This window comes from Felis catus, chromosome D1 (genome assembly GCF_018350175.1).
Source record: "Felis catus isolate Fca126 chromosome D1, F.catus_Fca126_mat1.0, whole genome shotgun sequence".
Lineage (NCBI taxonomy): Eukaryota > Metazoa > Chordata > Mammalia > Carnivora > Felidae > Felis > Felis catus.
In genome coordinates this window covers 100,077,708-100,094,028 of record NC_058377.1, presented here as the reverse complement: position 1 = coordinate 100,094,028, position 16,321 = coordinate 100,077,708, and the positions used below count along the sequence as shown (strand labels likewise).

The 16,321-nt window shown below is 40.0% G+C and overlaps 1 protein-coding gene across 1 annotated transcript; it reads right to left on the bottom strand.

The window, feature by feature from the left end:
* Nucleotides 1-197: 197 nt before the first annotated feature.
* Nucleotides 198-16,207, bottom strand: LOC101087098 (olfactory receptor 4B1-like). Its single transcript, XM_003993290.3, has 2 exons — nt 15,829-16,207; nt 198-2,598 (listed from the first exon to the last, which is right to left on the bottom strand). The coding sequence occupies exon 2, from the start codon at nt 2,556-2,558 to the stop codon at nt 1,629-1,631; it is 930 nt and encodes a 309-aa protein (XP_003993339.2). The 5' UTR covers nt 2,559-2,598; nt 15,829-16,207; the 3' UTR covers nt 198-1,628.
* Nucleotides 16,208-16,321: the final 114 nt, after the last annotated feature.

Genomic DNA, 16,321 nt, shown 5'->3' with positions numbered 1-16,321 from the left:
CTTCACAAGTAAAGGCAGACTTTTCCAAAATATTTCCCAAATACTTGCCTTGCAAGAAATGTTCAAAGGAACTATCAAGCTGAAATGAACAGATATAAATTAGTGACACAAAAACATACCAAATTATACAACACAATAGTAAGGTGAAATATAAAGTCAGATTTCAAAAACTAATTCTATAATACAATGGTGTGAAAATCACTTAACTGCAACAGTTGAAGGAAAAAGTATTAAAATAACAATATATACAGTAATTTGTTAATGAATACACAATATAAAAAGAAGTAAATTGTGATATCAAAAACACAAAATAGAGGAGTAAAGGGTGGATATCTTATATGCAACTGAAGTTGCTATCAACTTGAAATAGATTGTTTTATCTCTAAGATATTTTATGTAAGCCTCATAGTAACAACAAAGCAGAAACGCAGAGTCGATTCTCAAAGGCATACCACCACAGAAAATTACCTTTTACAAAGGTAGGCAGAAACGGGGGCACCTAGTTGGTTCAGTAATTTAAGAATCTGACTCTTGATTTTGGCTCCAGTCCTGATCTCAGTTTGTGACATCAAGCCCCTTCTCTCTCTCCCCTCTGCCCTTTCCCCCTCTCATTCTCTCTCTCTCTCTCTCTCTCTCTCTCTCTCTCTCTCTCTCTCTCTCTCTCAAAATAAGTAAATAAACATATTTAAAAAAAGGTAGGCAGAAACAGAAGAAACAATGGAAATTCAAAACAGACCAAAAGCAATTAACAAGATAAACTATAAATTATATCAATAATTCATTCTAAATGTTAATGGGTTAAATTCAATCAAAAAGGACATAGTGACTGATTGGAATAAGAAAAAAGAAGACCCAACTATGCCTACAGGAGACACATTTCGGATTTAGGGGCAAATATGGGCTCAAAGTAAATCAATAGAAAAGAAATTCCAAAACAAAAGAAAGCAGGGGTAGCTATACTTATATCAGAATAGATTTTAATCCAAAAATGGTAACAAAGGACAAAAAATTGTATAGGGATAAAGGAATCAATCCATCAAGAAGATATGACAAATATAAGCATTTGTACTTCACCTCCAAGAGATACTGCCATTCTAGCAATGCCCTACTGTCATGAAACAAATCTCCTATTACGGAATTTTAGGCATTGGAATTAAATTAATGGGGTAGGGACACCAAATGAAGTAAAAATGCTTTCCTGTGACTCCCACAAGACCACATCAGTAGGAAAGCAAAACATAAACTTCATTCTCCAAGTCCACAGACTTTCCACACACCATATGCTAACACCAAAAGGCAAAATGCATGGACCCAAGGCTGTACAGGCAGAAGATGATAGGATGGGAATTCCAGATGGAAATTCCAGTCTAGATGATCCCTCCTGAAATCTGTGCACTTTGCACTATGGACAACAGGAGAAGAGATGCAACTCAATTTGAAAATTCTCCAAAATACAGACAGCAATGAAAGAGCTACAACTGATAACATGGAGTATAAGGGGCTCATTTATCTACCACAAAAAAATATATATGAATAAGTTAACTTTTGTTCTGTTCTTTACATTTGACCAAAAACAGAATATGCATATATAGTCCTGTTCTTAAGAATTTTTTTTCATTTTTTCATTTTTATCCCACTTCTGAGTTCACTTTCTTCTCCCACAGCTTCCTCATGGCATTTTTCACCTCTGCATTTCTGAGTGTGTAGATGATGGGGTTCAACATGGGGGTGACAACTGTGTAGAACACGGCCACCAGTTTGTCCTCAGTGAAGGTGGAGGAGGGTCGCATGTAGAGGAAGATGGCAGGTCCAAAGAACAAGAGGACCACTGTGATGTGAGAGGCACAGGTGGAGAGGGCTTTGCGCCTCCCCTCTGCAGAATGGTTCCTCAGGTTGTACAGGATGACAATATAGGAGGACACCAAGATGAGGAAGGAGAAGACGGAGATTAATCCACTGTTGGCCAACACAATAACCCCCTCCACAGAAGTGTCAGTGCAGGCAAGCTTGAATAATGGATGGAGGTCACAGAAGTAGTGTTCAATCACATTGGGACCACAGAACGGCAGCTGAACAGTAACAAGGATCTGGACCATGGAGTGAATTATGCCCCCGAGCCAGGAAACAGCCACCAGAAGACGACACACAAACTGGCTCATGATGGTGGTGTAGTGAAGAGGTTTGCAAATGGCCACGAAGCGGTCATAGGCCATTACCGTCAGCAGGAAGATCTCAGTAACTCCAAAGAAGTGGAAGAAGAATATCTGAGCCACACAGCCCTCCAGGGAGATGGTTTTAATCTTGGCAAGTAAGTCTGTGATGAATTTAGGGACAACAGTGGAGGAGTAAGTGATCTCCACCAGGGACAAGTAGCTAAGGAAGAAGTACATGGGGGAACGCAGACTCTTACTGACATTGACTGTCAGAACAATGAGACCATTGCCCACCACTGTCGCCAGGTACACAGGAAGAAACATCACAAAGCATGCCCTCTGCACTTCTGGATCCTGGAAAAGACCGACGATAATTAACTCGGTCACATTATTTGTACTCGCCATGGAATCTAATCAGGTGTTCTGGGCACAGGTAATGAGAGACCTGCAATAAAACAGAAACTGATTGCAATCAGTTCACCTCATTTATAGCACGTTAGACAGTATAAACCACTTTGCCCATTCATTTAGCCCATATGTACTTATTCAGCATTAAATATAGACAATCTAATGACAGCTCATATATTAGAAAATTATGGCTCAGGGAGATGGTTATTTACCCAGAATCACACAGAAAGCGGTGAATTCTGGGCCTCAGAGCCAGGCTTTCAGACTTCAGCCAGTATTCTTTCTAGTTCGCTACAAGAGATTCTGAATTTGGGGAGCCATTCAACTTCATAGCCTTTATTATCTTCATTGCATTTGAATAGCTCTCTTCTGTTGGGGAATCTTCATGAGACACTTCTACTCCTGAATTCCTTGTTTCCTTAATTTCTGCCTTGAGAAACATCTTCCCACAGATAATTCTTCCCTTTCCAGAAGGTCCTGAGTATACTGTCCTTCATTCAGAGGTCAGAATCTTCTGCCAGTCTTCAGCTTCGATGACTGTTTGTATGACAAATGCTCAAATCCTGGACAGAATTCAACTTACTAGTTTGTCTCCATCATTTCATGTGACTTTCACATCTATTTCCCCACTGCTCAAACTACTGAGATATCCTGAATTCAAAGAGATTGCCCTCTGAGAGCATTGTTATGGCTAGCCAGCCTGCCTGCTCTGGCTCTGTGTTGATAGTTAGCAGCAAAGTGTACAAGAGTTAAGATGTCTCTATGAGCTACTCCCCTGGCACAGATAATTACCGAGCACCTCTAATATATGTATAAACACACTAGACTATACAGAATAAATACAGATCTAATATTCGCCTCAAGCTAACAATGTCATGTGATTTAAAGTAGTCTCTAGATTAAGGTGCCATGTTAGGAATTTTTTCCACCACATACGACCCATGAAAAACATGGATGAAAAATCATGATACCTTGATTCTCTGTTCTAAATTTAATCTCCACTCTTTTCCCCCATAACCCTGATTTCATACTGAAATTTTTAAGAAATATACTTAAGAACTAAAAACACACCTGGACATCAAGTACCAGAATCCACAGAGAAAACAAAAGTCAGTGATACGGACAGATCAGAACACAGTACTGTGAGCCAGAGTTCCTCATATAAGCACACATGTTGAAGTTTAAAACTAAATAAAAATCATTGAACCTTAAAATAATAAAGCAATTCGGGGCGCCTGGGTGGCGCAGTCGGTTAAGCGTCCGACTTCAGCCAGGTCACGATCTCGCGGTCCGTGAGTTCGAGCCCCGCGTCAGGCTCTGGGCTGATGGCTCAGAGCCTGGAGCCTTTTTCAGATTCTGTGTCTTCCTCTCTCTCTGACCCTCCCCCGTTCATGCTCTGTCTCTCTCTGTCCCAAAAATAAATAAACGTTGAAAAAAAAATTTTTTTAATAAAAAATAAAAAATAATAATAATAAAGCAATTCATGTTCTAGAGCAATAAAAATTGTAGGCTTAATAACCCAACATGAAAATGAACTTCTCTAAGAAATATACCTGTATCGCAATAGAAAATGGGCAAAAGAGAGAGATTCACAAAAGAATAAGTAAAAATATCAGTATACATATGGAAAGATTTTAAGACTCATTAATAATCAAATGCTCATAAAACCATCCAAGATGCCCAGGCTATAGCTCTGAGATCATATTTGACCCATGCCTTCCCTCATGCCCACACCAGTCATCATCACACCCCTTTAATTTCTCATTAAACCATCCCCCTGTGTGCCCTTTCTCTCCATTCTTCCCGCCACCCCTTCTCACATTCTCTCAGCAGATGCCCAGATTACCAATACCTCTTCATCTCCAGATGCCCTTGCCATCCATCCCACACACTGCAGCCAGAAAATTGTCTCCTAGATCTTTCTTTCCTCGGATCCTCCCCTGCGTGGGAATAGCTGGAGGAAAACCTGAACTCCTACAATTCACTTTTAAAGATTTTCACACACTGAGCCACCTCAGCAATCATCCTCTTACCCCCTAAACTTCAACTCGCCTCTTTCAGGTTCTCTCCCTGTCCCATAGCCCACCCTGCTTATTCTCGCAACAGAGCCTCCTTTTCCAGATATGCCCTCTCCTTGCCCTTCCAACACTACCCACCTTCCAACTCAGTCCCGGTCTGGTGTGTTGAACAAAGCTTGCATTTAATACTCCAACCCATCTGCACCTTCTTGTCCCTGAGCGTTGGAAAATACTTTGGTGATTATACTTCAGTGTACTTCATGTTACTTCTCTACCCAAAATCTACCAATATCTCCCTATTGCCCACAGCCTAAATTATAACATTCTTAGCATAAAGTCCAGGTCCTGCTTGAACTGGCCATTGCTTATTTTTGCACCCATGTCATTCCCAAATGACTGTTACACACCTATTTCCTATTCCAAGGTGACTTTCTCCCTTCTCTGTGTTTAGTGTTCCTTCTTTCTAATTGCACAAAGACTATCACTCCACCAGGAATAATATATTCTCTCCTTTGTGCTCCTATGGTTTGTTATCATACTTCTTTTATACAAATTAACAGGTTGCTATATAATTATAGCTTTGGGGACTGTATCTTCTACTAAGAAATATACCATCATAATAATCAAATATATCTGTTTAATATTCTTAAATCTTTTTTATTAACTGCATTTTTCATTAATAATGATGTCGAGCTCTACAATAGTACTTGTGCCATATACTTTACAAATGTTCTAGATACATTATGGATTTGACTCTCACAATAAACCCATGATTTGGGGGTTAATTTCACCCCCTTTTATACATAGGAGAAAACAGAATCAAAGAGAAATGAATTACCTGGCCAGAAGCTCCACAGTGGTGGAGTCAGGATTCCAATCCAAGTAGCCTCACCATAGATCCAGAGCTCTACAATCACTGCCCTATACAATTTCTAAGTACATAACACAGAAGTGAAGAGTTAAAATTAAATATGTTCTGGGGCACCTGGGTGGCGCAGTCGGTTAAGCGTCCGACTTCAGCCAGGTCACGATCTCGCGGTCCGGGAGTTCGAGCCCCGCGTCGGGCTCTGGGCTGATGGCTCAGAGCCTGGAGCCTGTTTCTGATTCTGTGTCTCCCTCTCTCTCTGCCCCTCCCCCGTTCATGCTCTCTCTCTGTCCCAAAAATAAATAAACGTTGAAAAAAAAAAATTTAAAAAAAAATTAAATATGTTCTAAACTGAGGGTTGATGGGAGGTGGGAGGGAGGGGAGTTTGGGTGATGGGTATTGAGGAGGGCACCTTTTGGGATGAGCACTGGGTGTTGTACGGAAACCAATTTGACAATAAACTTCATATATTGAAAAAAAATTTAAAAATTTAAAAATTTAGAAATTTAAAAAAATTAAAAACATAATAAAAAAAGAAAAAATAAAATTAAATATGTTCTTTCATGAGAGGTCTAAGGTATATTTTTGTTGGTCTACACAAACATATACCTTTTATCTAGGCATGAACTTAACTGTTTGTTTTCTTATCCATTCCTGAAACTAAGGAAAATATAATGGGACCAATCTGAGAGATCACTAGAGGCAAGAAAAAAATCATGTTAGGTCAAGTTTTTCCAGGCGTTATCCCAAGGAGATAAAATACTTGATAGTCTTTCTCTCTGAAAACCACCTTTTCATTTCAGTCATTTCTGTCTTTTCTGCATTAATTCCTCTCTCTGCTCTCTGCCACCAGCCATTCCCACCATCTCTCCCACAGAGCTAATAAGAAATACTTCCTCTCTCCCACAATACTGCCTTACCAAGACACATGGAAAGAAAATGTGATGAACATGTAAAAGCCTAAATCAGCATAAGAGCCTGCAGACTCTACATCACGTGACCTCCTGGATTCTGGACCACAGAAGAATAGAATGCAGACAATGCCCAGAATTCAATGTAAGAAAGAGCTTGATGTGCCAATGTGACTGATCTCAGATGACCTAGAGAAACTTCCATTCCAAGCACACACTCCCACTTCATAATTCCCAAATGGGACCTCAAAGAGTCCCAAAATTGGAAAGATCTTTGAAATCATCAAATTTTATATCATATATATTTAACAATAAAAACAAAGGAATAAATTTAACCCATAGCCTCATCCCTGGTGCACACCCCAAAAAGTACTCCATACCAAACCACCTCCTTTAAAATTAAAACTTGTGGCTTAAAGAAAGGAACTGACTTGCTCAACATCATATGCCTTGTGCCTTCCTTCCAGCCATATCACTTACCTGGTGTGGTTTTGTTCTGCCTTGGAACAAGGAATTGGGTCAGATGGATCTCAAGTGTACTCAAGTGCCTCTAGCTCAGCATGAAGGTAGTCACTCTGTTAGAATAACTCATTTTCAAGGCAGTGATCTGGTTCAGTGAGATGGAGCATTAGGTTCCTCTCTGGAAGTCATGATCACTGGACAAGTAAGGTGCTTTGGCTAATACTCCCCACCTAGCTGATTTCTCACGGAAGGGTCCAGCGAGCACAGTTCGTCACACTCAACTAAGCCCCTAAGAGTGGTGAAAATATTTAGAGCTTTTAATCAAACCTCCTCTATTTACAAATGAGGCAACAGACACTGAGAGAGATCAATTGCTTCCCAAAGCCACACATTAGATACTTGACAGGTTAATAACTTGGAAATCACTAAGCTACCTTCTGATGGCCCTGGGTGGTTGCTGCTACAGCAATTCAAGAATCAGGTCTTGCCCCCTAGAACAAAACACCATGTTCCTGGGGGCTTTTAGAGAACAAATGATGGCATCTAAGATGAATCACAGAAGAGTAAAGTTCAGATGATCTGGATCTGGGTTGATATTTGGATAATATCTAAGAAACAAATAAAAGCCACAGGAATCAGCAAACTCAGAGAATTTAAGATGCTATGTTTTATGTAGAAAATGTACCCACCGAGTCCAAGGGTTCTGACTAAATGCTTAGATCCCTGAACTATTTAAAATAAACTAAGCCACACACTATCATCAAGGGAACAACTTCCCCATGGAATTTCTTTTCTCTCGGGTGAAACACTGCCAAATAAACTATGATTCGGAAAGGTTCAAAATCTGTTTCAATTAGTTTAGTGAGATTTCTGTGAAGTTTTTGCACCAAATAATGAGGTGCAAAAGAGAATAGAGAAGAATAATAAACAGAAGAAAGTTGAAGGAAGGACATAAAGGGAATTTTTTTTCCAGACTGAACTACTGAGAACAGAAAGGAGAATGAAGAGAGAGGAAAGTGAGGACTGCACAGGGGCCAGGACAGCGGGGCTCTAGTTCTGATCATAAATAATCTAGTAACTAACTTGAACGCGTCATTTACCTCTCCACTTCTCCCCCCACCCCCACCCCCAACCTTGTTCTGATTCTATAGAAAATGACTGAGTGAAGCTGGATTATCCACACGGTACCTGCCAATGTGAACATTTATGGATTCATATATAGGTCACTGAGATCCTAGTTCCTCACCATCTATCAGTCTCTGGCATATAGTGCATGTTCATTAAGTCATGTTGACTTAGTCCATACGACCCAAAGCAATCCACAGATTCAATGCAATCCCAATCATAATTCCAATGGCATTTTGCACAGAAATTTTCCTAAAATTTGTATGGAAACAAATAGAACCCACTATAGCCAATTGTTAGAACTAATAAATGAATTCAGTAAAGTTTTAAGATAAAAGATCAATATACAAAACTCAGTTGTGCATCTATATACTAATAATGGAACTATCTGAAAGAGAAATTAAGAAAAAAATCTCATTTATGATTTCATTTAAAGGTATACAATACTTGGGAATAATTTTAACCAAGTTGGTGGAAAGATCTATGCACTGAAAACTATAAGACACTGATGAAAACACTAGAGACACACATAAATTAGAAAATATTCCATTCTCATAGATTGAAACAATAAATATTATTAAAATGTCCATACTACCCAAAGTAATCTACAAATTCAATGAAATCCCCATCATAATTCAAATGGCATTTTTCACAGAAATATAAAAATCTGACCTAAATTTGGCACAGAAACAAAGAAAACCCTCCAGAGCCAGAAAAATCTTCAGAAAGAACAAAGCTCGAAGCATCATTTTTATTTCAAACTTTATTACAAACACATAAATCAATAGAATAGAATAGAATAGAATAGAATAGAATAGAATAGAATAGAATAGAGAACCCAGGAACAAGCGCATGCATACATAGTATTTATGACAAGTCGCCAGGAGTATACAATGGGGATAGGATAGCCTCCTCAATAAAAAGTGTTTGGAAATCAGGATAGTCACACACAAAAGAATGAAACTGGGTCCCTTCTTACCATACACATATATCAACTCAAATGGATTAAAGACTTGAACATAAGACTTGAAACCATATCGTGAGTTTGAGCCCCACATTAGGCTCTGCATTGATGGTGCAGAGCTTGCCTGGGATTCTCTCTCCCTCTCTCTCTCTCTCCCCCTCTCCTGCTCACCCTCTCAGTCTGTCAAAATAAATCATAAATAAACTTTAAAAAGCAAAAGACTGGAAACAATAAAAATCCTAAAAGAAAAATCGGGAGAATGCTCCTTGACATAAGTCCTGACCTATGGTTTTTTTGGATTTGACACCGATTTTAAAAAAGCAGAAATAAACAAGTGGGGCTACATCAAACTGAAATCTTATGCACTATAAAGGAAACCAACAACATGATAAAGCAACCTAAAGAATGAGAGGAAATAGCTATAAATCCTATACCCGATAAAGGGTTAGTATCCAAAATATATAAATAACTTATTTGACTCAATAGTCAACACACACACATACACACACACACACACACACACACACACACTAAAATGTTGGGCAGAGAAATGAATAATGAATAGAAAGTTTTCCAAAGAAGACATACAAATAGTCAACAAGTACATGAAAAGGTGCTCAATGACACTAATCATCAGAGAAATGCAAATAAAAACCACAATGAGCTACTGCTTCACACCTCGCTATTATCAAAAAAGACAAGAAATAACAAGTGTTGGTAAGGATGTAAGGAAAAGAACCTTTGTACACTGCTGGTGGGACTGTGAATTGGTACAGCCACTATGGAAAACAGTATGAACATTCCTTAAAAAGAATTAAAAATAGAATTCCTATATGCACCAGCAATCCTCCTTCTGGGTATTTATTCAAAGGAAGGAAAACAGTATTATCAGGGAGATATCTGCACTCCCATGTTTATTGTAGCATTATTCACAATAGCCAAGATATGGAAACAACCTAATGGTTGTTAACAGATGATTGGATAAAGAAGATGCGATAGATATATAGATACATACATACACACATACACACACACATACACACACTGGAATATTATTCAGCCATGAGAAAGAATGAAATCCTACCATTTCATCAACATGGGTTGTCCTTAAGTACATTATACTAAGTGAAATAAGTCATACAGTAAAAGACAAATACTGTATCATATCACTTACACAAAATCTAAAAAAAAAAAAAGTAAATCTAAGAAAACGCGGAGAAACAGCAAAATAGTGGGTATGAGGGGCGAGGTGATAAAAGAAACAGAGATATTGTCAAAGGGTGCAAACTTTCAGTTATAATATTAACAAGCTCTGGAGATCTAATCCAGAGCATGGTGATATAGTTAATAACACTGTTTTATATAGTTGAAAGGTGCTAAGAGTAACTCTTAAATGTTCTTACACAAAAAAGAAATGATAAATGTGTCACGGGATGGAGGTGTTTGCTAATGCTATGGTGGTAATCTATTTGCAATATATAAATGTATCAAACCAACACCTTGCATGCCTTAAATTTACACGTCATAAACTACATGCAAATAAATCTGGAAAAAATAAAGATGCTATTTATAATAGCAGCAAAGCCATAATGTTCCTAAGAATACATCTAATCAAAGGAGCTGGGTGCAGCAATTTATCAACCTGATTTAAAACATTAAACACCACCAAAATAAAGAACATGACAAAGAATGTCAAGGTGTGTTCAGAACCTTGTCCAGATCTCTATCCTTTTTTTTTTTTTTAACCCATAACCCTTTATATACTTTGCCAACAATTAACACATATTGTCTTGGGGCTGGAGTCAATTTTCCCTATATTATACACAGACATAAGTATCTGGGAATTTATGCCTCAACCCAAACCCAGAGAAGCCCTTAGCTAATGTCTAAACAGTCTGGGAGTATCAAAACTCCACTCACTTGCTTCTAATCACACTCCAGGCATAATTTACACTCCAGAGTTCTGCAAAATCAGTCTGAAGTGACCCTCTGCTGGAATTCACCTGAAACTGCATCCTTGTTCATATTTCTCTCTGTCCTGCTTCCTCTACTCCCTTAACAGTTTTCCTGGGAACAAATGTTTCATAAATCACTTATTAGTCACAGAACTCTATGCCTTTAGATTTTTCAGAAGACTTTGTTTACATTAACACATAAGCAAATCAGAGTTACCCCAATGTAAGTTCTTCCCAAAGATCTATAGAACAATACAATTCAAAACAAAATCCCAGTAAGTTATTTTGTGGAATGTGACAATTTAGATTTACAACTGTCTAGAAAATAAAGACTCAAAACAGACAAGGTATTCTTTTTTTAATGTTTATTTATTCAAATATTTATTTTATTTTATTTTTTAGAGAGAGCACAAGGAGGAGAGGAGGGCAGAGGGAGAGAGAGAGAATGCAGGCTCTATGTTCCACGTGGAACCTGACACGAGGCTCAATCCTACGATCCTGGGATCATGACCTGAGCTGAAATCAAGAGTTGGACACTCAACCTACTGAGCCACCCAGGTGCCCCAATGTGTATTTATTTTTGAGAGAGAGACAGAGCGTGAACACGGAACAAGATATTCTTTAAAAAATAGAATTAGAGAAACTTGTCCTACCGGATATCAAGACATAAATTATAGTAATTAAAAGAGTGTAGGTTTGGTCCAGAAACAAACTCATGAAAATACAGAAACTTGGGGCGCCTGGGTGGCTCAGTCTGAGCGTCCGACTTCGGCTCAGGTCATGATCTCACGGTCCGTGAGTTCGAGCCCCGCGTCGGGCTCTGTGCTGACAGCTCAGAGCCTGGAGCCTGCTTCGGATTCTGTGTCTCTCTCTCTCTCTGCCCCTCCCCCGTTCATGCTCTGTCTCTCTCTGTCCCAAAAATAAATAAACGTTGGAAAAAAAAATTTTTTTTTTTAATTTTTAAGGGGCGCCTGGGTGGCTTGGTCGGTTAAGCATCCGACTTCGGCTCAGGTCATGATCTTGCGGTGCATGAGTTCGAGCCCCGTGTGGGGCTCTGTGCTGACAGGCTCAGAGCCTGTTTCAGATTCTGTGTCTCCCTCTCTCTCTGCCCCTCCCCTGTTCATGCTCTGTCTCTCTCTGTCTCAAAAATAAATAAACGTTAAAAAAAAATTTAGAAAAAATAAAAAATTTAAAAAAAAAAGAAAATACAGAAACTTGATATATGTCAGAAGTGGCACTGTAGACGAATGGAGAAAAGGACTATTCAATAAATGATGAAGGAATGTTTGGTTTTCCATAAGGGAAAAAATAAAATTGAATCCTTTCCTCCACAATGCCCAATAATCAATTTTAAGTAAAATAAGAAATTCAGTAAAAAGGCACAACTTTAAAATTCTGGAATATCAATTAATATCACCCTGACCTTGACCTAAGAAACTATTTCTTAAGGCACAAAAAGCACTAACTAACAGTAATGGAAATTTAAAACTATTATACACTGAAAACAAAAATGATAAACACAGCATAAAGTGAAAAGACAAGTTATGAGCTAAACTTATCATCAACATATCTGACAGAACATTAGCCAAAATATACACAAAACACTTAGAAACCCATTTTTTTTTTTCATTCAAGAAACTCAAGAGAACAACAAGCAAAAGATAATAATTGACAATTCACAGGGGAAAAAAGCAGCAGGTAGGACAAGAACCATGAAAATATTCTCAACCTCATTAGTAATCAGGAATTACATGCCACATATACCCTCTAGATTGGCAAAACCATTCAGAAGTCTTGGCAATACTACGTGTTGGCAAGAATGTACATCAACAAAATCTCTTATGCATTCCTAGTGGAATGAATACTACCACCACCGTTTGTTTTCAAAAGCAAGTTGACATTTTCGTTGTAAAGTTGAACATTTGCATACTCTTTAACACAGCAATTCCATCCCCGGGTATCTATCACAGGTGAACTTCTCCACATATTCAAAAACGCTCATGAAAGCACTCTTAGCATGAAAACAACCAAGGTAGATTGACAGAACAGGAAAATATTACATATTCACCCAATGGAATATTGTATACTGGGACAAACGGTGAAATACGGCGACAGGCAAAAACACGGATGAATCTCTGAAATTCATTCACGTTGAGGGGAAAAAAGCAAGTCCAGGAGACAATACATGTATAACAACGTTTTTATAAAATGAGAAACAAGCAAAACTGAATAAGTATTGTTAAGGCATACAGCCACATGTTGGAATATTTTCATAAAGTAAGGAAACTGAAAGCCTATCTTCAGTATATTGGTTATCATTTGTGAGAAACAGAATAGAGGAGAAGCACACAGATACAAATTATCGTTTTGGTGCTTGATTGGATATCAAATTCATGGATGTCGAGTAAATAATTATGTTTACAATGCGTGTGTCATGGGTTCCTTTGTCTCAAATATTTTTAAAGGCAGGTAAGAAAAAAATACTTTTTTTAATGTTTTATTTATTTTTTGAGAAAGAGAGCATAAGGGGGGGGGGGGTGCAGAGAGAAGGGAACCGAGGATCCAAAGTGGGCTCTGTACTGACAGGCTGACAGCAGAGAGCCTAACGTGGGGCTCACGAAACACAAGATCATGACCCAAGCTGAAGTCAGATGCTCAACCAACGGAGCCACCCAGGTGCCCAAAAATTACTTTCATGAAGGATATCTGCCTGAGGGCGGGGTGCATTTGAACTTCTAGTCACTTTCCTTTTCTGCCTTCACTGCAGGTGCTTCCAACCTCCAAGGAGTTCATGGTCCTTTCCCCAAAACCACAGCTCCCACAACATCCGTTGTCTACTCTCTCTCCAATGAGGCAGAAGAAATAAATGTGCAGTAAAAATTACATGTTGTTTACATTTGGAATTAAGCAGTCCTCCAGGGAGACTCCGTCCTGGAGGGTGAATGAAAGTTGACAAAAAAAAAAAGGTTATTAAATGGAGTTTAAAGAAAGCATAAGAGCGAGTGGCTTCAGGGTCCAGCCAAGAAGCTTCATCTATTTACAACTACCAGAATGTCTGTACTAGGAACATTAAGATGGGGTTTCACTGAGGGAAGAGGAGTAACTGGGAAACAATGAGATCTTCTTAATTTGATGGTGTTTTCTACGGTGATCAGGGCACTAACTAGCAATTGGAAGTCCTTGTATGTGACTCCATATAAGTAATTTGGCCTGTGTCTCTCTACACTTGCATTTATCTTCAAACCTGAACAGACATACATGTTCCTATTCTTCCAAGGACTTTTTTTTTTTTTTTAAGTTTTTTCAACGTTTATTTATTTTTGGGACAGAGAGAGACAGAGCATGAACGGGGGAGGGGCAGAGAGAGAGGGAGACACAGAATCGGAAACAGGCTCCAGGCTCTGAGCCATCAGCCCAGAGCCCGACGCGGGGCTCGAACTCACGGACCGCAAGATCGTGACCTGGCTGAAGTCGGACGCTTAACCGACTGCGCCACTCAGGTGCCCCAAACTTCCAAGGACTTTTAAAGGAATCATTTATTCAACACAGATAAAGCTGATCTATGAAAACTTCTCAGGATACTGTGCTTTTGAGGGGTCCACTGCTGTTTTATTGCTATTATTCTCATAGTCAAGATGAACATTTGTACTTAGATTAGGCATCAGACGGAACGGAGTTTTTCAACACTGCCATCCTCACCCAAACCCGATCACACTTCTGATGAGTATGTCAACTTCATGAGATTGTCCTCACAACTAAAGTGGTTAATACAGTCAAAACAGGGAGAACAGGGATTCCAGTCCGGTTCCCACTGAAGGAGCTTGGAAGTCTCCACTCCATCCTAAGCAAAAAAAAAAAGCTGAACAGACTGAAAAGCCAACAACTCCTCTTGGGTCCGTAAGAGGGAGTACACAGGGCAAACCGCTGCCCCCAAGACTAGGGAGAAGACGGAGGAACGCGGGGGTTGCAGCCTCCCAGAGCAGAGATGCATAAGAGGAAACCACAGCAGCGATCAGGGCCGGAGTAGGAAAACCTGAACTATAATCAGTGAAGCGCGGGTGGCTCAGCATGAACAAGTCTGGGAGTTAAAAACCCCAGAAAACCCAGTAAGGAGGCCGCCCACAATATTGCGAGATTTACCTCCAGGAGCTCGACCAGGTGCCCACAGTCAATATCAGAGAAAAATCCCCTCGTACTTCCAGCAGGGAGAGGAAAAGAAAAGGAACCGTGTTTAAATGTACCAGAACGCCTGTTCTTCACAAGGCCCGCACTCAGGGGAAACTAGTTAACCAGCACTAACCTGGGGGAAGGGGGAACACCCAGCTCCTGTCAGCTGCAGACACCCTCTCTGAGGGGAGAGAAAACAAAACTGCGAAACTCTTGTGAAGTTCACAGTCGGAGACAGAGACTCACTAAAAACACTTAGAATAGAGTCTGGCATACTGGAAGAATTCAGTAACAGTAACTTTTATCACCCACGTAAATGTAAGTTTCATGAATGAAAAGATTTTTGTCGCTGCTTTTCTGCTGTCCCTCTAGCTCCTACCCAGGAAAGGCACCAGGGCCATGGTCTGGGGCCTGGGCCCCTCCTTCCTTCCGTCCTTCCCCCACCTTCCCAGCCAGGTGGAAAGTTTAGTCTCTGAACCTCCAAAGTAAGGACACAGGGCAGAAAGGAAGGGGGACCGGAAGTAGCAAAAAGCCCAGGACCTGTTCCTTGCAGACCTGCCCCTCAACCCCACCGCAGCCTGCCGAAAATAGAGGGTCGGGGGGGACAGCCAACGCTGAGGACCAGAGCCTCCCATACACCTTCACCTCACCCCAGGCTCCACCCTAATCCACACTCTCACCTCAGAGGCCTTTGTTTTGTTCCCCAAATTCAGCCACCACTCTGAGGAAGGGCTGGGTGGCCTGCATTGAATAAACTCAAAGCCAGATGGAAAAAAATAAAAATAAAAAAATGTACTTACCACATGTTAAGTCATCGATAAACATTTGAGAAGCGAATTAATCCACCTGGCATTTAGGAGAGTAGTCAGGGTTTTAGGACAACAGGACCACAGCATAAACAGTGTGGGAGCGACCTCTGCACAACAGACTTTCATATAGGACTTTACAAAGCAACTTTCCGAAGACGCTGGAAGCTCGTATTGTTACTGTCTCCATTTGGAAATGAGGAAATTGACACCCAACAGGGGCGAATGACCCGTGAATGGTTAATTGTTGCAGAAGGTCATTGAGAGGTCATGACTGCTGGTTGGCCCTCAGGCTGTATCCAAAGAATTGGAGGATCCCCACCAGCCCCTCTCCAATGAACATTCTCTCTGCCCACCTTCCCTCAGCCGCTTCCGAGCACTCACCTTGAGAGTGTAAGGAGTTATTGAAACCATCTGGACTAATGGTCTCTGTATAACCTTTTAAGATTCTGGCAGCAGGTGCGGAAATCTACTGGTCTGGGTCCCA